Source organism: Hypanus sabinus, chromosome 4 (genome assembly GCF_030144855.1).
Source record: "Hypanus sabinus isolate sHypSab1 chromosome 4, sHypSab1.hap1, whole genome shotgun sequence".
NCBI classification, from domain to species: Eukaryota; Metazoa; Chordata; class Chondrichthyes; order Myliobatiformes; family Dasyatidae; genus Hypanus; species Hypanus sabinus.
The window spans coordinates 102,017,992-102,038,977 of NC_082709.1; the positions used below are offsets into that span (position 1 = coordinate 102,017,992).

At 47.7% G+C, this 20,986-nt stretch overlaps 1 protein-coding gene across 1 annotated transcript in view; it reads right to left on the bottom strand.

Moving 5' to 3' along the window:
• LOC132392150 (coagulation factor VII-like) overlaps positions 1-19,077 on the bottom strand; it is a 369,356-nt gene extending 350,279 nt beyond the window's left edge. The window contains exons 1-2 of the mRNA XM_059966000.1: positions 19,008-19,077; positions 6,016-6,176 (exon numbers count right to left, since the gene is read on the bottom strand). Coding sequence (XP_059821983.1) covers positions 6,016-6,176; positions 19,008-19,077 — 231 coding nt within the window. The remainder of the gene's footprint in view (positions 1-6,015; positions 6,177-19,007) is intronic.
• Between the last annotated feature and the right edge of the window lie 1,909 nt (positions 19,078-20,986).

Genomic DNA, 20,986 nt, shown 5'->3' on the forward strand with positions numbered 1-20,986 from the left:
GTTCGGGTACACTGGGTTAGGGACTGTGAAGGGTTCCTGGTACACTGGGTGAGGGAGAGTGAAGGGGTTCAGGTACACTGGGTTAGGGACTGTGAAGGAGTTCGGGTACACCGGGTGACGAACTGTGAAGCGGTTCAGGTACACTGGGTGAGGGAGAGTGAAGGGGTTCGGGTACACTGGGTGTGGGAGAGTGAAGGAGTTCAGGTACACTGGGTGTGGAAGAGTGAAGGGTTTCGTGTACACAGGGTGAGGGAGTGTGAAGGGGTTCAGGAACACTGGGTGAGGGAGGCTGAAGGGGTGCAGGTACCCTGTTTGAGTGAGAGTGACGGTGTTCAGGTACACTGGTTGTGGGAGGGTGGAGGGGTTCGGGTACACTGGGTGTGGGAAGCTGAATGGTTCGGGTACACTGGGTGAGGTAGAGTGAAGGGGTTCAGGTGCACTGGGTGACGGAGGGTGAAGGGGTTCAGGTACACTGGGTGAACGAGAGTTAACGGGTTCAGGTACACTGGATGAGGGAGAGTGAAGGGGTTCAGGTGCACTGGGTGAGGGAGAGTGAAGGGGTTCAGGTGCACTGGTTGATGGAGGGTGGAGGGGTTCGGGTACTCTTGGTGTGGGAGAGTGAATGGGTTCGGGTACACAGGGTGAGGGGGAGTGAAGATGTTCAGGTACACTGGTTGAGGGAGAGTGAAGGGGTTCGGGTACACTGGCTGAGGGAGAGTGAAGGGTTCAGGTATACTGGATGAGGGAGCGTGAAGGCTTTCAGGTACACTGGGTGAGGGAGAGTGAAGGGTTTCGGGTACTGGGTGAGGGAGTGTGACGGGGTTCAGGTACACTGGGTGAGTGAGAGTGAAGGGGTTCAGGTACACTGTGTGAGGGAGAGTGAAGGGGTTCAGGTACACTGGGTGTGGGAGAGTGAAGGGGTTCGGGTACACTGGGTGAGGGAGAGTGAAGGGGTTCGGGTACACTGGGTGTGGGAGAGTGAAGGGGTTCGGGTACACTGGGTGAGGGAGAGTGAAGGGGTTCGGGTACACTGGGTGTGGGAGAGTGAAGGGGTTCGGGTACACTTGGTGTGGGAGAGTGAAGGGGTTCAGGTACACTTGGTGTGGGAGAGTGAAGGGGTTCGGGTACACTGGGTGAGGGAGAGTGAAGGGGTTCGGGTACACTGGGTGTGGGAGAGTGAAGGGGTTCGGGTACACTGGGTGTGGGAGAGTGAAGGGGTTCAGGTACACTGGGTGTGGGCTTCGGGTACACTGGGTGAGGGAGAGTGAAGGGTTCAGGTATACTGAGTGTGGGAGAGTGAAGGGGTTCGAGTACACTGGCCGAGGGAGATTGAAGTGTTTCAGGTACACTGGGTGAGGGAGAGTGAACGGGTTCGGGTACACTGGGTTAGGGACTGTGAAGGGTTTCTGGTACACTGGGTGAGGGAGAATGAAGGGGTTTGGGTACACTGGGTGAGGGAGAGTGACGGGGTCCGGGTACACTGGTTGAGGGAGTGTGAAGGGGTTTGGGTACACTGGGTGAGGGAGAGTGACGGTGTCCGGGTACACTGGGTGAGGGAGGGTGAACGGGTTCAGGTACACTGTGTGAGGGACTGTGAATGGGCTCGGGTACACTGGGTGAGGGAGAGTGAATGAGTTCGGGTACACTGGGTGTGGGAGAGTGAAGGGGTTCAGGTACACTGGGTGTGGGAGAGTGAAGGGTTTCGGGTACACTGGGTGAGGGAGTGTGTAGGGTTTCAGGTACACTGGGTGAGGGAGAGTGAAGGGGTTCAGGTACACTGGGTGAGGGAGGGTGAAGGGGTTCGGGTACTCTGGTTGTGGGAGAGTGACGGGGTTCAGGTACACTGGGTGAGGGAGAGTGAAGGGGTTCAGGTACACTGGGTGTGGGAGAGTGAAGGGGTTCGGGTACACTTGGTGTGGGAGAGTGAAGGGGTTCAGGTACACTTGGTGAGGGAGGGTGAAGGGGTTCGGGTACACTGGTTGAGGGAGGGTGGAGGGGTTCAGGTACACTGGGTGAGGGAGAGTGAAGGGGTTCGGGTACTCTGGTTGTGGAGAGTGACGGGGTTCAGGTACTCTGGTTGTGGGAGGGTGGAGGGGTTCGGGTACACTGGGTGTGGGAAGCTGAATGGTTCGGGTACACTGGGTGAGGTAGAGTGAAGGGGTTCAGGTGCACTGGGTGACGGAGGGTGAAGGGGTTCAGGTACACTGGGTGAACGAGAGTTATCGGGTTCGGGTACACTGTGTGAGGGAGTGTGTAGGGTTTCAGGTGCACTGGGTGAGGGAGAGTGAAGGGGTTCAGGTGCACTGGTTGATGGAGGGTGGAGGGGTTCGGGTACTCTTGGTGTGGGAGAGTGAATGGGTTCGGGTACACAGGGTGAGCGAGCATGTAGGGGTTCGGGTACACTGGGTGAGGGGGAGTGAAGGGTTCAGGTATACTGGATGAGGGAGCGTGAAGGCTTTCAGGTACACTGGGTGAGGGAGAGTGAAGGGTTTCGGGTACTGGGTGAGGGAGTGTGACGGGGTTCAGGTACACTGGGTGAGTGAGTGTGAAGGGGTTCAGGTACACTGTGTGAGGGAGAGTGAAGGGGTTCAGGTACACTGGGTGTGGGAGAGTGAAGGGGTTCGGGTACACTGGGTGAGGGAGAGTGAAGGGGTTCGGGTACACTGGGTGTGGGAGAGTGAAGGGGTTCGGGTACACTGGGTGAGGGAGAGTGAAGGGGTTCGGGTACACTGGGTGTGGGAGAGTGAAGGGGTTCGGGTACACTTGGTGTGGGAGAGTGAAGGGGTTCAGGTACACTTGGTGTGGGAGAGTGAAGGGGTTCGGTTATACTGGGTGAGTGAGAGTGAAGGGGTTCGGGTACACTGGGTGTGGGAGAGTGAAGGGGTTCGGGTACACTTGGTGTGGGAGAGTGAAGGGGTTCAGGTACACTGGGTGTGGGCTTCGGGTACACTGGGTGAGGGAGAGTGAAGGGTTCAGGTATACTGAGTGTGGGAGAGTGAAGGGGTTCGAGTACACTGGCCGAGGGAGATTGAAGTGTTTCAGGTACACTGGGTGAGGGAGAGTGAACGGGTTCGGGTACACTGGGTTAGGGACTGTGAAGGGTTTCTGGTACACTGGGTGAGGGAGAATGAAGGGGTTTGGGTACACTGGGTGAGGGAGAGTGACGGGGTCCGGGTACACTGGTTGAGGGAGTGTGAAGGGGTTTGGGTACACTGGGTGAGGGAGAGTGACGGGGTCCGGGTACACTGGGTGAGGGAGGGTGAACGGGTTCAGGTACACTGTGTGAGGGACTGTGAATGGGCTCGGGTACACTGGGTGAGGGAGAGTGAATGAGTTCGGGTACACTGGGTGTGGGAGAGTGAATGGGTTCAGGTACACTGGGTGTGGGAGAGTGAAGGGGTTCGGGTACACTGGGTGAGGGAGTGTGTAGGGTTTCAGGTACACTGGGTGAGGGAGAGTGAAGGGGTTCAGGTACACTGGGTGAGGGAGGGTGAAGGGGTTCGGGTACTCTGGTTGTGGGAGAGTGACGGGGTTCAGGTACACTGGGTGAGGGAGAGTGAAGGGGTTCAGGTACACTGGGTGTGGGAGAGTGAAGGGGTTCGGGTACACTTGGTGTGGGAGAGTGAAGGGGTTCAGGTACACTTGGTGAGGGAGGGTGAAGGGGTTCGGGTACACTGGTTGAGGGAGGGTGGAGGGGTTCAGGTACACTGGGTGAGGGAGAGTGAAGGGGTTCGGGTACTCTGGTTGTGGAGAGTGACGGGGTTCAGGTACTCTGGTTGTGGGAGGGTGGAGTGGTTCGGGTACACTGGGTGTGGGAAGCTGAATGGTTCGGGTACACTGGGTGAGGTAGAGTGAAGGGGTTCAGGTGCACTGGGTGACGGAGGGTGAAGGGGTTCAGGTACACTGGGTGAACGAGAGTTAACGGGTTCAGGTACACTGGATGAGGGAGAGTGAAGGGGTTCAGGTGCACTGGGTGAGGGAGAGTGAAGGGGTTCAGGTGCACTGGTTGATGGAGGGTGGACGGGTTCGGGTACTCTTGGTGTGGGAGAGTGAATGGGTTCGGGTACACAGGGTGAGCGAGCATGTAGGGGTTCGGGTACACTGGGTGAGGGGGAGTGAAGATGTTCAGATACACTGGTTGAGGGAGAGTGAAGGGGTTCGGGTACACTGGATGAGGGAGCGTGAAGGCTTTCAGGTACACTGGGTGAGGGAGAGTGAAGGGTTTCGGGTACTGGGTGAGGGAGTGTGACGGGGTTCAGGTACACTGGGTGTGGGACTGTGAAGGGGTTCAGGTACACTGTGTGAGGGAGAGTGAAGGGTTTCCGGTACACTGGGTGTGGGAGAGTGAAGGGGTTCGGGTACACTGTGTGAGGGAGAGTGAAGGGGTTCGGGTACACTGGGTGTGGGATAGTGAAGGGGTTCGGGTACACTGGGTGAGGGAGAGTGAAGGGGTTCGGGTACACTGGGTGTGGGAGAGTGAAGGGGTTCAGGTGCACTGGGTGTGGGTTTCGGGTACACTGGGTGAGGGAGAGTGAAGGGTTCAGGTATACTGAGTGTGGGAGAGTGAAGGGGTTCGGGTACACTGGCCGAGGGAGATTGAAGTGTTTCAGGTACACTGGATGAGGGAGAGTGAACGGGTTCGGGTACACTGTGTTAGGGACTGTGAAGGGTTTCTGGTACACTGGGTGAGGGAGAATGAAGGGGTTTGGGTACACTGGGTGAGGGAGAGTGACGGGGTCCGGGTACACTAGTTGAGGGAGTGTGAAGGGGTTCAGGTACACTGGGTGAGGGAGGGTGAACGGGTTCAGGTACACTGTGTGAGGGACTGTGAATGGGCTCGGGTACACTGGGTGAGGGAGAGTTAATGGGTTCGGGTACACTGGGTGTGGGAGAGTGAAGGGGTTCAGGTACACTGGGTGTGGGAGAGTGAAGGGGTTCAGGTACACTGGGTGAGGGAGTGTGTAGGGTTTCAGGTACACTGGGTGAGGGAGAGTGAAGGGGTTCAGGTACACTGGGTGAGGGAGGGTGAAGGGGTTCGGGTACTCTGGTTGTGGGAGAGTGACGGGGTTCAGGTACACTGGGTGAGGGAGAGTGAAGGGGTTCAGGTACACTGGGTGAGGGAGTGTGAAGGGGTTCGGGTACTCTGGTTGTGGGAGAGTGAAGGGGTTCAGGTACACTGGTTGAGGGAGGGTGGAGGGGTTCTGGTACACTGGGTGAGGGAGAGTGAAGGGGTTCGGGTATTCTGGTTGTGGGAGAGTGACGGGGTTCAGGTACTCTGGTTGTGGGAGAGTGAAGGGGTTCAGGTACACTGGTTGAGGGAGGGTGGAGGGGTTCGGGTACACTGGGTGATGGAGGCTGAATGGTTCGGGTACTGGGTGAGGGAGGGCGAGTTGGTTCAGTTACACTGTGTGAGGGAGGGTGGAGGGGTTTGGGTACACTGGGTGATGGAGTCTGAATTGTTCGGGTACTCTGGGTGAGGGAGGGCGAGTTGGTTCAGTTACACTGTGTGAGGGACTGTGAATGGGTTCGGGTACACTGGGTGAGGGAGAGTGAAGGGGTTCGGGTACACTGGGTGAGGGAGAGTGAAGGGGTTCGGGTACACTGGGTGAGGGAGAGTGAAGGGGTTCGGGTACACTGGGTGAGGGAGAGTGAAGGGGTTCGGGTACACCCAGTTTTGAGGTTTTGTTGGGAATTTGGTTTGCAGTGAGGTGTTATATTGTGAAGTGATTGTGATTGGTGAATGTTTTATGTGATAAAAATATCTGAGAGAATAAGAAAGAGGTGACTGTGAAGGTCCGAGATAGATGGGTAAGGGATTCTGACTGAATGGAATTCACGGTAACTGGTCTGTGATTCTTCTAACTTGACGAGATATATTTCCAACCTCTCCCTAATTACCACAGAAAATATTCTATCTGACAGATAGGCTTGCTGGTTTTGCATGCTTCCTTCTAACAATTTTATTCATTCATATTCATCCCCTGAGCCCAACGAGGTTCTTCAAATGTATCTTACCATTCTCGATTCATTATCAAACACTTCTCTTGCTTCTTCACGAGAGCATTTTTCCTCGAAACACTCTCGCTCAACAGACCCTCTTTTCAGCTCTTCCAAGAGCCTATTAGCTCGCTGTCTTCTGTGCAATAGGCTCTTAGCTTCACCCTCCTGCAGGAAGACTGGCATGACAAATTGCGATCAGCACATCACCACACTCACTCAACTCTACACAGATATTCTTGTGTACACAACACTGAGACTGATTAAACCAACGTGTCCGATTGTTAGGACTCTGGTTATTATTGCTTCTTTCTTTCCTCAACACTCAGTTTGCTAATTTAATAATGTCGGTTTGGAGTAAAGTCTGATCCCAAATCAACTTAATATTAATCGATGAAATACCCCATTGTCTTAAAATGGGGAAATTAATATTTCATGCAGTTAATGAGACAACAGTAAAACAAACCCGATGCAAAAACGCACTCACACTGTAAAGATACAAACAACCTGCTGCAGGAACTCAGTGAGTTATAAAGTATTCCTGGGAGCAAGGAATTGTCGAAATTTCAGGTCAAAACTCTGCACTGTTTCTCCAGCAGATTGTGTGTTGCTCCAGACTCCAGATCTGCAGTCTCTTGTGCCTGCATACAAGGTATATATCAGAGCCAGCACACCTTTGCTCTGTCTACATTGGTTGCCTTGGCCTTACAGCAATATGGCTGCTTCTCCTTCAGATACCCAACCATTCACTTCTGATCCTCACGTAGAATCATGGAGTTTGCAGGTACTGAGCAGATCCTTCAGCCCACACCATCCTTGCTAATCCCACCTACCAGCCTTGTGTTCCACAACATACTTCTTAAATGCTTTAAGAGTCTCTGATTTCACCACCCCTTAGGCAGGGTGTCTCATTTCCCAATCGCTCTCAAAGTGAAAACATTCTTCATGATCCCCTATAAAACTCCTATTTCTTCCTTAAACCTATGATCTTGAATTTTAGACACCTCTGCTAGGGAGAGATTTCATTTCAGACTTTCTCTGCCTCTCAAGATTTGGATACTTTAACGCATTGTCCATTGCAAGGCCAGTAAATCAAGCTCATCCAATCTCACCTATTTCTTGTTCTAATTGTATTCTTTCTTGTAAAAAAAAGGTGTATAATTTGTGTTAAAATTAAACTGCTTGTTTGATGCTATGTGCTTGGGATGCTGCTGCAAGTAACATTTTCATTGTACATGTATTTGTGCATATGACAATACACTCAACTTCACTCATAACTGATAAACTCCAGGCAACATTGTGGTGAATCTCCTTACAGTGTAATGACATCCACTCTACTGTGTGGTACACACAATTCTTCAGCTTTGCTGTGGCCAGAGTTTTATAATGTTGTACAATTGTCTCCGTGCTTTTATTTTCTATGCCCCAGTTAATGAAGCCAAGAATCCTGGATGCCCTAATCACTGCATCTTCCCTTCCCTCGTTCATGCACACACACATTGATTCCCCAATTCACGTGCAGACATTGATTCCCCGATTCATGCGCACACATTGATTCCGCTATGTGAGTGTTGACTTTGCTGAATACATGGTGAAGATGGGGGACTGAGAGTAGAGCAGACTCTTATGATTCGCTCTGTCATGAACCCAATCATTAATTCCCTATCTTGCACCTAATTTTCTTTGATTATGCCATGGTCCCGATCATCAATTTCCCTAATTGTTTCCAATTCTCTTTAATGATGACACACCTGGTTTCCATCAAAGACTTAGTATAAGAACCTCCACATCACAACCACTAGTTGTCAGTTCATTGGTCATTTTTTCCTGTGAGTAAACAACATTTCCTGATTGCTTGGAATTGTTTGTTCTAAATTTAGTTCCAGTTTCAAGGTACCTATGAGACTTTATTTCTCTGAGTCAAGGCCTTGTGTCAAGATCCCTTCTGCTTGCTGTTTGGTGTTTACACCCATGTAAAACATCCAAACTCACTCTCTGCGCCTGTGCCCTGCACTTGGGTTTGCTCCAGTCGCTCATTGCAACAGAATGAACTGGCCACAATGAACCCAATGGTCACGAAGACCCTGTAACAAGCCCTTGCCAGCCAGGGCTCCCTACTGAGTCTGCACAATCAACTCCTCCGGGATGTTGTGGACAACCTCCGTTCCCTGTCCGCTAACATAACAAAGATTGGTAACCAGATGGACCATGTATCCACTAATCTTACCCCTTCCTCTCCTGGAACTCTGTCTAACCAGTCCGGACAGTCTGTAGTGGCAACTCCCTTCGTGTCAGCAACACCCCCGCCAAGACAGCCAGACATACCTGAACCAGAACACTACACTGGGGATCTGGAAAAGTGCTGGGCCTTCCTTCTGCAATGCTCCTTGGTGTTTGATCATCAGTCGTCCGCTTACCCATCGGACAAGTCAAAGGTAGATTACATCATGGGGTTGTTGTGGCCTCTGGGATAAACAGCTGGATTATCTACTGGGCCTGTGCCCTGCACTTGGGTTTGCTCCAGTCGCTCATTGCAACAGAATGAACTGGCCACAATGAACCCAATGGTCACGAAGACCCTGTAACAAGTCATTCCCCACCTTTATCACAGAGATGAGAAAGGTCTTTAACCAGCCCGTCCATGGTAAAGATGCTGCGAAGTATCTACTCATCCTCTGTCAGGGCTCCCGTAGTGTCGCCGAGTATTCTGTGGAGTTCCAGACATTAGCGGCCGACTCAGGGTGGAATGATGAGGCATTCCAAGAGTTTTTCTGGAATGGCCTCAGCAACATGGCGAAGGATGAGCTGGAGGCAGAGATGACACGTTGATCTCCCTAGCCACCAGGCTGGACAACTGTCTTCGATCTAGTCGTCTACCACCATTGGCCATTCCACGGCACTCATTTCCACTACCCACAAGAACAAGTCCCTCTCCTCCTCCTGCTCCAAGAGTAGCTCCCAGTCCAGCCATTTTCACCACCCCGGGAGAGGAACTCATGCAGCTGGGATGGATGGCACTGCCTCTCTCCCGCTGAGCGACTCTAGAGATTGAAAGCCGGTGAGTGTCTATATTGCAGCCCGTCCGCCCACTTCCAAGCTACCTGTCCCCTTCGGTCAAAGAAGGAAGGCTCTCTAGTAGAAAGTGGACCATGGTGAGCCGGACAACATTCCCTTCTGTTCCCTGAATCCGGATGCAGATCCCGGCTGCTTTATGTTACAACAAATAATCCCTGTCTCTGTCAGCTCTACTGGACTCTGGTGCTGAGGGCAATCTTCTGGATGAAGACATAGCTTCCTGGGTTGGAATTCCTCGGGAGCCTTTGAGTGCCCCTCTGGAGATCTGGGTGCTGGACAGCAGACTTCTGGCCCAAATCACACACTACACACCACCCCTGTCTCTAATTCTCTCCGGGCAGGTACAATTTAACTTAATTTCCTCACCTCAAGCTCCTATAGTTCTTGAGTATCCCTGGTTGGTTCACCATAATCCTCACATCGACCGGTCTATGGGGAAGATAGCCAGCTGGAGCCCGTTCTGTCACTCATCTTGTCTTCAATCGGCCCTTTCCCCTGTGAAAGTCACCATGACCTTGTCTGCCACTGAGACCCCTGACCTATCCAAGGTTCCAGTAGAGTACCACGATCTGGGAGAAGTGTTTTGCAAACAATGGGCCCTTTCCCTGCCACCACACTGCCCTTATGATTGCTCAGTCAACCTTCTCCCCAGGGCCCTTCTACCCACCAATCGGCTGTATGACTTGTCCCGGCCAGAAAGGGAGTTAATGGAGGCATACTTAAATGAATCTTTCACGGCAGGCATTATCCAGCCCTTATCCTCCCCTATTAGTGCAGGTTTCTTCTTTGTGGGAAAGAAGGACGGCTCACTGTTCCCCTGCATTGATTGCTGAGGCCTAAATAGCATCACCATAAGGAATAAGTATCCACTGCCCCTTCTCAACTCTGCTTTTGAACCACTTCACGGAGCCATCTTCTCCAAGTTGGACCTACAAAGTGCCTAATACCAGGTCAGGATAAGGGAGGGAGATGAGTGGAACACTGCGTTCAACATCCCTCTTGGTCACTTCAAATACCTGGTCATGCCATTTGGCCTCACCAATGCTCCCGTCATTTTCCAAGCCCTGATAAATGATGTCCTTAGAGATTTCATTAACTGCTTCATGCTTGTTTATTTGGATGACATTTTAATCTTCTTCAGGAACACACCCACTATGTCCGTCAGGTTCTGCAGAGGCTTTGGGAGAACAAACTATTCGTAAAAGCCGAGGTGCGAATTTCACATGCCTTCAGTCAGTTTCTTAGGATACATCATCGAGAGCCGGCAAGTGAGAGCAGATCCTGAAAAGATCCAGGTGGTACTGGAGTGGCCAACACCTACGACACTCAAGCAACTCCAGCGATTTCTGGGGTTTGCAAACTTTTTTTTTTAAGTTTTTGAGTTTCTACAATACAACTACAAAAGAAAACCATCAACAAAATGGAGATTTATACAGTGTAAAACAAATGTGTCTAATATATAATTCATAACAATAAGGAAAAAGCACCCAAAATAAAATCATATAAAGTTAGTGTCTTCCCCACCCTCCAATTACAAAACTCCAGGTCAACCATCAATGTGTAAAAGAAAAATTAATTGGCGCATTCGACCCCACAGAGCTGTAAATATATATTTTTTAAAATGAAAATATAATGCCTACTACCAAAACTATAATGTAATTCACATCAACTGTAAAATTTACAGGAAAAAAAGCTGAAAGTAAGGGATTATAGTACAAAAAGAGGATAAACTTAATCTAAAGAGGAGTTATGAAGGTATTCAAGAATGGGTCCCCACACCTTATGAAACTTTATGTCTGAATTGAGAAGTGAATAATGAACCTTTTCAAGGTCTAAGCTGGACATAATATCACTAAGGCATTGAGCACGAGTGGGTGGGGCAACATCTCTCCACCTGAGAAGAACCAACCATCTAGCCAAAAGAGAGGCAAAAGATAATGTTTGACATTTAGTTGGACTCAAATGCATGTCTAATTCACCCAATGTGCCAAAAAAGCAATCAGAGGGTTAGGTTCTAAGTGGCAATTAAAAATATGGGATAAAGTTAAAAAAACTTCTCTCCAGACTTTCTCTAGACTAGGACAAGCCCAGTACATATGAATAAGAGAAGCCTTGCCCCCTTTACACTTGTCACAAACGGGGCTAATGTCAAGATAAAACTGAGATAATTTAGTTTTAGACATATGAGCCCTATGTACAACCTTAAACTACAAAAGACAGTGGCGAGCACATAAAGAGGTTGAGTTAACTGACAAGAATTAAAACCCAATCTACATCAGATAAAGAAATATTTAAATTATGTTCCCAGGCAGTTCTCATTTTATTGAAGGGGGCATGCCTCAAGATCACTAACTTACCATGAATAGTAGATATTAAACCTTTACCCAATGGATTAATACAAAGAAACAGGTCCACAAAGATTTTCTCGGACATCTCAGGAAAATTTGATATTAAAGGGTTAATGAAATGTCAAATTTGAAGATATCTAAAGAAGTGAGTTAAACTTTACAGACAGTTGTTGAAAAGTTGCAAAATGATTACCTATGAAAAGATCTTCAAAGTGCCTAATGCCCTTTCTGTACCAACCATGAAATGTTGAGTCTTGCATAGAAGGTAGGAAAAGATGATTGTGTAAAATAGGACTAGAGAGAGAGAAACTATGGTGGCTATTATATTTTCTGATATTCTCAGAGTATGTCCAATAAGAGGATTAACAATTAGTCTAGGCAAGTGACAAGGAAGTGCGGATCCAAGAAGTGCAGAAATGGAGAGGTCCTTACTAGAGTTCAACTCTATTGCCACCCATTTTGGACAGTCAGATTGATTATGAAAGAAGGATCAAAAAGTAAGACAATGAATATTGGCTGCCCAATAATATAAACGGAAATTAGGAAATGCCATACCACATTGGTAAATAGTAGTCGAATTTGATATAAAAAGTAAAATATCATTGGCATTAAGAGATACTTGATGCTCAATACCTCCCCTCCAAGTCCCCCATCAATTCAGCACAGCTATGAAATGCAATCACCAGTGGCTCTATAGCCAAATCGAAAAGTAAGGGACTTAAAGGGCATCCTTGTCGGGTGCCACTTTTAAGGCTAAAAGACTGAAATTGCTGAGAGTTGGTCAAAACAGAAGCAGTGGGACATGACTATAACAATTTAATCCATGAAATAAAACTTTGTCCAAAATCAATTTTTTTCTAAATCCGCAAAAAAGTAATTCCACTCCACACAATTGAATGCTTTCTCTGCATCAAGAGAAGTGACACATTCAGGAGTCCCAACTGAGGGTGAATATAAGATATCAAATAAATACTGTATATTAAAAAAGAAAGGCGATTTTTAATAAAACCAGTTTGCCCTTCAGAAATAATAGAAGGTAAAAAATTCTCCAAATTTACGAGCCAAAACATTAGCCAAAGTTTTAACATTGATATTTAACAAAGAAATTGGCTTATACGAAGAACACTCTGTTGGATCTTTACCTTTTTTGGCTAAAAGAATGATACATGCCTCATTAAATGATGCTGGCAAATTACCGTGTTTAAACGAATCAGCTGGAACTAAGAATAATTGAGGCAAAAGCAATGAGGAAAATTATTTATAAAATTCTGCAGAAAAGCCATCAGATCCAGGAGATTTACCCAATTGCAGTGCAGAAATGGCAGAGTTTTATCAATCCCTCGGCGGTCCGACTCAAACTACCCAAATCTATGCACATCCATCCTACATTCCACATTTCCCAATTGAAGCCGGTATCTATCAACTCTTTATGCCCTCCTGCTAAACTCCCTCCACCCGCCCTGGTCATTGACGACCACCCATCTGGCGATTATTGGATGTGTGCCATGGAGGCAAGGGCCTCCAACATCTGGTTGATTGGGAAAGATACGGTCCAGAGGAATGTTCCTGGATTCCCCACTCCTTCATCATGGATCCTTCCCTCATCTGTGATTTCCATCTGGACAAGCCTGGGGGATCGCCTGAAGACTCCCGTTTGGGGGGTTGGGGTTACTATCATGGTCCCGATCATTAATTCCCTATCTTGTTCCTTATTTTCTTTGATTATACCATGGTCCCAATCCTTAATTTCCCTAATTGCTTCCAAATCTCTTTCATGATGGCACACCTGGTTTCTGCCAAAGACTCAGTATAAGAACCTTTATGTCACAACCACTAGTTGCCAGTTCACTGGTCTTTTTTCCTGTGAGGAAACTACATTTCCTGATCGCTTAGAACCATTTGTTCTAAGTTTAGTTCCAGTTTCAAAGTTTACCTATGAGACAGTTTCTCTGAGTCAAAGATCTGTGTCAAGGTTCCATATCAGGGCTTCGTGTCAAGATCCCTTCTGCTTATAGACCCATTAACGTGGCGATGCATTTCTTATTTCTCAGTTCCACCCATAAAGCCTCACTCAAAGAGTTCTCCAGTCTATACTGACTGAGAACTGCCATGACATCTCTTATCCCTCTCACTCTGTCGCGTCTAAAATAATGGAACCCTGAAATATTGAGCTACCAGTCCCGTCCCTCTTGCAACCAAGTCTCACCAATGGCTACAATGTCATTGTTCCAGGGGTTGACCCAAGCCCTGAGCTCAGCCGCCTTTCCCACGACACTCAAGGCATTGAAATATACACAGCTCAGTTGCAACTTACTCAACCTTTGAGTCCTGACTTTGCTGGAGGGCTTAACACTGTCTATCTCCATGACCTCTCCACTGGTTCCCACCCCCTGCAACTGGAGTTTAACCCCTCCCCCATGCGGCACTAGCGGCTGTGAGAGTGGGTTAGCGGTTCCTATGGATGGCGTATGAGTATGCAAAAGCACTCTGAAGCTTTGGACGGTTGGGTCCACGTGAGGGTGCTGACACATGCTGTTGAAGGGCTGGTGCTGAAAACAGGACTGTTGGAGGAACTCGTCCAGCTTCTCAGGTTTTGGGGAAAGCCGGGAGGGAGTAGCCCATTCCAGCCATTGTAGGGGAATGGCCTTAAAGAATTTGAGTCTCTGTAACCCGCCGTGGTGTAAGGGCTGGTACTTCCCAGGCAATGATTTGTCTAATCCCAAGGTGCTGACTCTGAGAGTCAGGCGATACCATGAGCACAGGTCCAACCAGTCAGTGGAGCACAGTGAGTGCACAGGAGCGGTGACCTGCAGTGTCGACGCCAAATGGTGCCTTGAAGGCGGGCACTCCCTGGACTCTAAACGCTACCTGCTGGATATGCGGTACCCAGGCCTCCCTGTGGGTTTCTGTGGGACAGTGTGACTGTTGCTAACATAGCCTAAACAAGCACTCTGCTCATGAGAGTGACACAGTAGGAAGCAAACCACAGAGGCAGAAAGCCTTTTCCCTGTACGATACATCCAGGCTGTCCTAGGAACTCTCACGCATTACCTCTGTCGTGCCAACTCCATATACTCTGGGGGAGTTGCTGGCTTTGGGGGACATGGAGAGGCTGGAGGACTACTGTATTACACTGGTGGGTTGATAATTCTGGGTGGAGAGCCCTCGAGGGTGGGGAGAGGGTTATACCAACCTGTGGGGTGAGTGTCACAGTGCTGTGGCTTTCGAGTGCTGGGATGTTACAGTGAGGGGCTTGACTGACAAACTCAGCGAAGGGTGGCGACCGGCCGGTGTGAGGAGCATTGAAGCTCCTCCCACTAGCTTCCATTGAGCCGGTGACGTCACGCCCCGGGGTTTTAATCTGGTAAACACCTCTCAGTTAAGTGATCAGTGTGGAAACGGTGAACAGCGTTTGAGCATAGTTTGGCTAAGTATGTGTGTTTAGTGTTAATTTTGTCTGATCACTTTGGACGCTCAGTTTAGAGTTTATCATGAAGGGTTATTGAATGGGTTATCGCTGTAGCCTTGTAACTGAGGGTGCTTAGGTAAATACTTGTTTGGTTGAGCGTTTCACTGTTTTAAAAATAAATAGCTAATGTGGTATTTGCAAAGAGCGCCCTTTGACCCACTTACCAAATCGGGGAATCTGTTTCCCTGTAACGGACACCCACCACAGCTCACTCCACATGCCACACCCCATCAATTTCTTCTCCTCGCTAAGCATGTTATAATCTCAGCTCTGTCTTTTATTAAATCATGCTTCATTCATCGTGATGAATTCAGCAGGTCAGGCATTATTTATCGACGGAACTGTTTAGTCGATGCTTCGTGCAGAGACCAGCACCCCTCCCCCATCTACTCACCTGGACTCTAGCATCTGTAAAATCTCTTGTGCCTTCATTCATCTTTTTACATCTGGTTCTTTGCCAAAAATTATTAGTTCCCTCTGGGTTTGCTACATATCTGTTTGGATGTACATATCCTAATTATTTCTAAAAATTGGAAAGACCAGTCAACAATTAAACTGGCTCCTCTCACTGCCCTGTAATTTTGTCTGTTGAGAATTATCTACCCTTTTGAAATTCACTTTTAAATCTGCTTCTAGCATACTCTGTGCAAGAAGCTTCCAGATCACTACTGACTGTGTGCAGCTGCACCCTGCCTAGTAAAGTTTGCATATTCTCCACGTGACCATGTTGCAGTTGGATGGGCTGCCAGAGGAAGTGTTTGAGGAAGGTACAATAGCAACTTTCAAAAGACACTTGGACACGTACATGGCTGCTTAAGCTTTAGAGCAATATGGGTCAAACACAAACCAGTCAGTCTAGCTTTCATGGACATCATGATTGGCATCGACAGTTTGGACTGAAGGGTTTCTTCCTGTGCTATACAACTATGGTCTATGGCAGGGTTTCTCAACTGGGGTTCTGCGAGAGGTCGCTAGGAGTTCCGCGAGGAAATGTGATTTTTAAAAAATCAGTTTTTTGAATGTTGCACGATGCTAGTGCTTGCAGCAGTGATTAGTGACTGAGCAGTCCCGTTAGCAAACTCATCACTCTCAGCCCAGTATGGCAGTGTGCAATGGGACCACGTTTATAGGAGTGGAGACTTTCGATTCTGCTTCTGATGCCCTGCCTTTCTAGTCTATCTGGGCTGACCTTTAAATTGTCTGAACAGTGGATCATGCTTCGCATTGGGACCCGGGCCCTGCCCCAGCGAAATGCTCTGGGTCCAGCCCACACTGCCCAACCCGAAGCTGTTCTTGGCCTCCCCAAATCAGCTCACAATATAGAGTGAACCAGCCTCGCACCTGGATTGGGTGGGTGGGCTTTCGAAACTCCTCCTCCCCAAATCGCTCACATCAAATCCGACTCCAGTATCAATGTGCTTATTATCGTCGCTCTCTCACTCAATAAGATGAGCTCATTGCCCAGTTTTCATCCTCACAGGCTCTACGCTATCCCATCATTGGACTGTACATGGTGAGAGATGCTCAAGCAAGATTATTCCCTGCTTTGGCACCCATGTGACTAGCAAGGTGCCCTCCTCGGCAGCCAAGGCTCCAATTTATTTCCCACTCTGTCCACTTGTAGTGCCTGCTTGTCACCTCTGTGGGCATTTTTCTTGCCCACACCTTCCCATCAGTTCTTTAGTAAAACTGCCTCAGCTTTTCTGCTGAAGGAAATCCATCAGGTTGCCTGTTTAAGTCCAGTGAATCAACCAGTCGCCTGAATTGCCTCATTTGCAACCCTCTGAAAGTTCCAGAATTTGCTTCTGTTTGCCGGTCCTAATCTGATCATATATTTACAACCACTTCCTCTGGTCCCCATTTACAGCTGCAGGACTCGCCACTGTTGAAACTTTCTGATGGTGCAAATGCAAGTGTATTCCTGGGGCTTGCAATGCGTCCTCTGTGTGTTGGGTGAGCAACCTACTCATCAACATCTTACTGGCATCCAGTACAATCTTCTCTTCCTCAGTCTAATTACTTTAGACCATAAGATATAGGAGTCCATTAGGCTCATCGAGTCTGCTCCACCATTTCATCATGGCTGATCCAATTTTCCACTCAGCCCCAATCTCCTGCCTTCACCCTGTCCAATCAAGAACCTGTCAGGAATATACATAAAGGAATTGGCCTCCACAGCTGTCTTTGGCAAAAAAAAATTCTACAGATTCACCACCCTCTGGCTAAAGAAATTCCTCCCTTTCTCCATTCTAAAAGGATGCCCCTCCATGCTGAGGCTGTGACCTCTGGTCTAAACTCTTCCACCACAGGGAACATCCTCTCCACATCCACTCAATCAAAGCCTTTCACCATTCAATAGATTTCAATGTCATCTCTCATTCTTCTGATTTCTCATGAAAACAGGCCTAGAGCCATCAGCCACTCTTCACATGACAAGACATTCAATCTTGGAATTGTTTTCATCAGGCACCTTTGAACAGTCTCCAGTTTCAGCACATTCTTTCTAAGATAAACCTCTCACAGCACTCTAAGTGAGGCCGCACCAGTGCTTTATCTCTGTATCAACATTACCTCCTTGTTTTTATATTCTGGTCCTTTTGAAATGAATGCTAACATTGCATTTGCTTTCCTCACCGCAGACCCAACCTGCTAATTAACCTTCCAGAAATCCTGCACAAGGACTCCCAAGTCCCTTTGCATCCCAGCTTTCTGTATTTTCTCTATATTTAGCAAATAACCCTTTCATTTCTACTACCAAAGTGCGTGACCATACACTTTGCGACGTTGCCTTTTCTTTGTCCATTCTCCTAAGTTGTCTAAGTCTTTCTGAAGCCTTTCTACTTCCTATTTCCTCAAAAATACCTGCCCCTCCACCCATCTTCATATTGTCTGTAAACAAAGCCATCTATTTCATCATCCAAATCATTGACATATAACATAAAAAGAATCGGTCCCAACACTGACCCCACTAATCACTGGCAGGTAGCCAGAAAAGGCTCCCTTTATTCCCACTCTTTGCCTCTTGCTAATCAGCCACTGTGTTATCCATACTAGATAATGTATGTTGGTAATTACTGGGTAATGTCATGGGCTCATAGCTTGTTAAGCAGCCTTAAGTTTTGCACTTTATCAAAGGCCTTCTGAAAATCCAATTACACAACATTAACCAATTATCTATCCTGCTTGTTACTTCTTCTAAGAATTCTATCAGATTTGTCAAGTAAGATTTTCCCTTGAGAAAATTATGCTGACTAAGGCTTATTAGTCCTCGATTATATCATTCACGCTTAGGAACACTGAGGGACTGAACCCATTCATTAACTACACCACAACCACTGCCTGCCATTACCCAAGGAACCCAGCTGTCCATTGACATCAACACCACAATGGGTTTGAGTTTCATCCTGACCTTGGGTCCTGCCTGGTGGAGTTCTCCGTTTCCCCGAGATGATCCAGCTCCATCGCAATGACTTGTTAGCTGGTAGGTCATAACCCCTGATGTGGGTGGATTGTAGGAAAGTTGTCAGATGCGTTACAGGGAATGGGTTACATGAAATGTCTTCCTGTGTTTCAGGGAAACTGGATCACTGCACTGAGTAGCCCACAAGCAGCAACAGCCCTGACTCAAGACCTCTGTAGCATCTCTGACTCTCTGGTGCTGCTACTTACTCCAGTAAATAACACTGGTAAAGCTGGCGACAGAGCATCCTTTATTGAAGGCAGTGACTCTGGCCTAACTGCAGTGTCTGTGACAATGCACCAAAGCTCATATCATATAATATAATATATAAGTATAATATACTTTTGTATAAGTACACACAAACTGCACTATATAGGGGAGTATTTGTCAATTATTGAAACATTCCTTTTTCAGAACAATCCTATACCTTTTGTACAAATGGAAAAACAATCTTCACATCTATCCCATCTCCACCACAAACATCTTCTGTAGGCTTCTCACTTATAAAGAAATAAGTCAACTGTTTAGTCTTTCCTACTGTGAGTGAGAAACCTTAAAAAGCAGGCAGAAAATTAATCAAATATTTTACAGTAACATACTGAGCAATGTCTTGGCAAAGGGTTAACTATAATTGGCAGGCTGTGAGTAATTAACATACCTGCGGACTGTGTCAGACAGAACAGCTGGAGGACCCAGGAAACCAGTACACCGACATATAAAGAAGCCATGTTCAGGTTGACAATGACAGATCTCTTTAATCAGAGAACAAAAACAAACAAATCTTGTGGGCAAAGTACAGAATTTGCTCGAATGGACACTGACCTCAGAGCCATTAAACTCAAGCCAGCTCTGCCTTCTAATAGTAATTGTCCTTACCCAGTCTACATTTGCCTAGCAAAGGAGCCCACAGGCTCTCTTGTCATAAAGATCAAGATTGGCCATTTTGCTCCTCTCTTGCTGTCCAATTCAAGATGATGCCAGAAAGTGGTGACACTTTATGTGCAGCTGTGAAGGGAGTCATCAAATATTCCAGTTTAGGACTAGTAGAGCTGAGGTCCAGCACTGCCTTGGGTACTTCAGTAAGCAACGTTGTTCTAAGACATTAAAAATCAATCAATCAAAACCTATCAATCCTCAAAATTGTCAGAGTCTGGACTACAGACTCGGGTCGTAAATGCAGTTACCCTTTAAGAAAAAGAAAATGAGGGAAGTGTGCTGGTCTTCAAGTAAAATTGAAACGCACAGTCCTTAGACCATCCCTCCCTACTATTCTGCTGGTGAATGTACAGGCTCGGGAAAATAAAACTGAAGACCTCAGCGCAAGATTGCTGTAGCAGAGCGACATCAGGGATGGCTGCGTACGTTGTGTACGTTGTGGAAACATGGCTCACACTCACCATTTAGGGTGCAGCACTGCAGCCCAAGGGCTTCACCTTCCACCGTAAGGGCAGGACAGTGGAATCTTTTAAAGGTGGTGGAAAAGAAGTGTGTTTCATGATAAACTCGCCAGTGTGGCAGTCTGTCTCAGTCCTGCTCACCCGACCTACCTAGCGTGTCACATGTTAACCATTTTATCTGTCAGGATAGTCTTTTGCCATAATCCTGGTGGCGGTGTATATTCCAGTCTTGGCCAATATCAGGCAGGCACTGAAGGAGCTGGGCATAATGATCAGCAGCGACAAAACGGAGCACCCTAATGCCTTCATTACCATTGCAGGGGATTTCAACCAGGCCAGTCTCTGACCAACTACCACCAACATATCACCTCCAGAACTAGACGAGACAACACTCTAGAACACTGTTACACCACCATCAAAAACACTTACTCTGCCATCATACATCAACGTTTCAGAACGTCCGATCACCTGGGTGTACTTTTACTTCTGGCATACAGGCGAAGACTGAGAACTACAGCACCAATGGTGAGGACCACAAGGGTATGGTCATGGGTGGCAGAGGAACACCTGCAGAACTACTTTGAATTGATGGACTGGACAATATTCAGAGACTTATCTTCAAATCTGAATGAATATGCTATTGTGTCACTGACTTCATCAAGATCTGTGTAGATGAGTGTGTGTTGTACCTTCGAGAATATACTGGACATACCGAAACCAAAAGCCATGGATGAGCCTGGAGATTCATAGTCTCCTGAGGGCTAGATCTGTGGAATTCAAGACCGGTGATGCACAACTACACAAGAAGTCCAGGTGCAACTTATGGAAGGCTACTTTAAGAGCAATAAAAACAATTCTGATTGGACCTAAAGATGGAACCGGATGCACGCCAGCTCTGACAGGGTTTGTAGGCCTTTACTTCCCTCAGCACGAAGCCTGACATCATGAATGACTCTACTGCTTCCCTCCCGGATGAGCTTAGTGTTTTCTGTGCATAAACACAAGAAAATCTGCAGATGCTGGAAATTCAAAGCAACACACACAAAATGCAGGAAGAACTCTGCAGGTCAGGCAGCATCTGTGGAAATGAATGCATAATCAATGTTTCAGCCGAGACCCTTCTTCAGGACACACATGCTTTGAAAGGGAGAATAAAACTACAGCTGTGCAAGTCTCTGCAGCATCTGGTGACCCTGCGATTTCTGTCTCAGAAGCCTTTCAAGAGGGAGAACCCTTACAA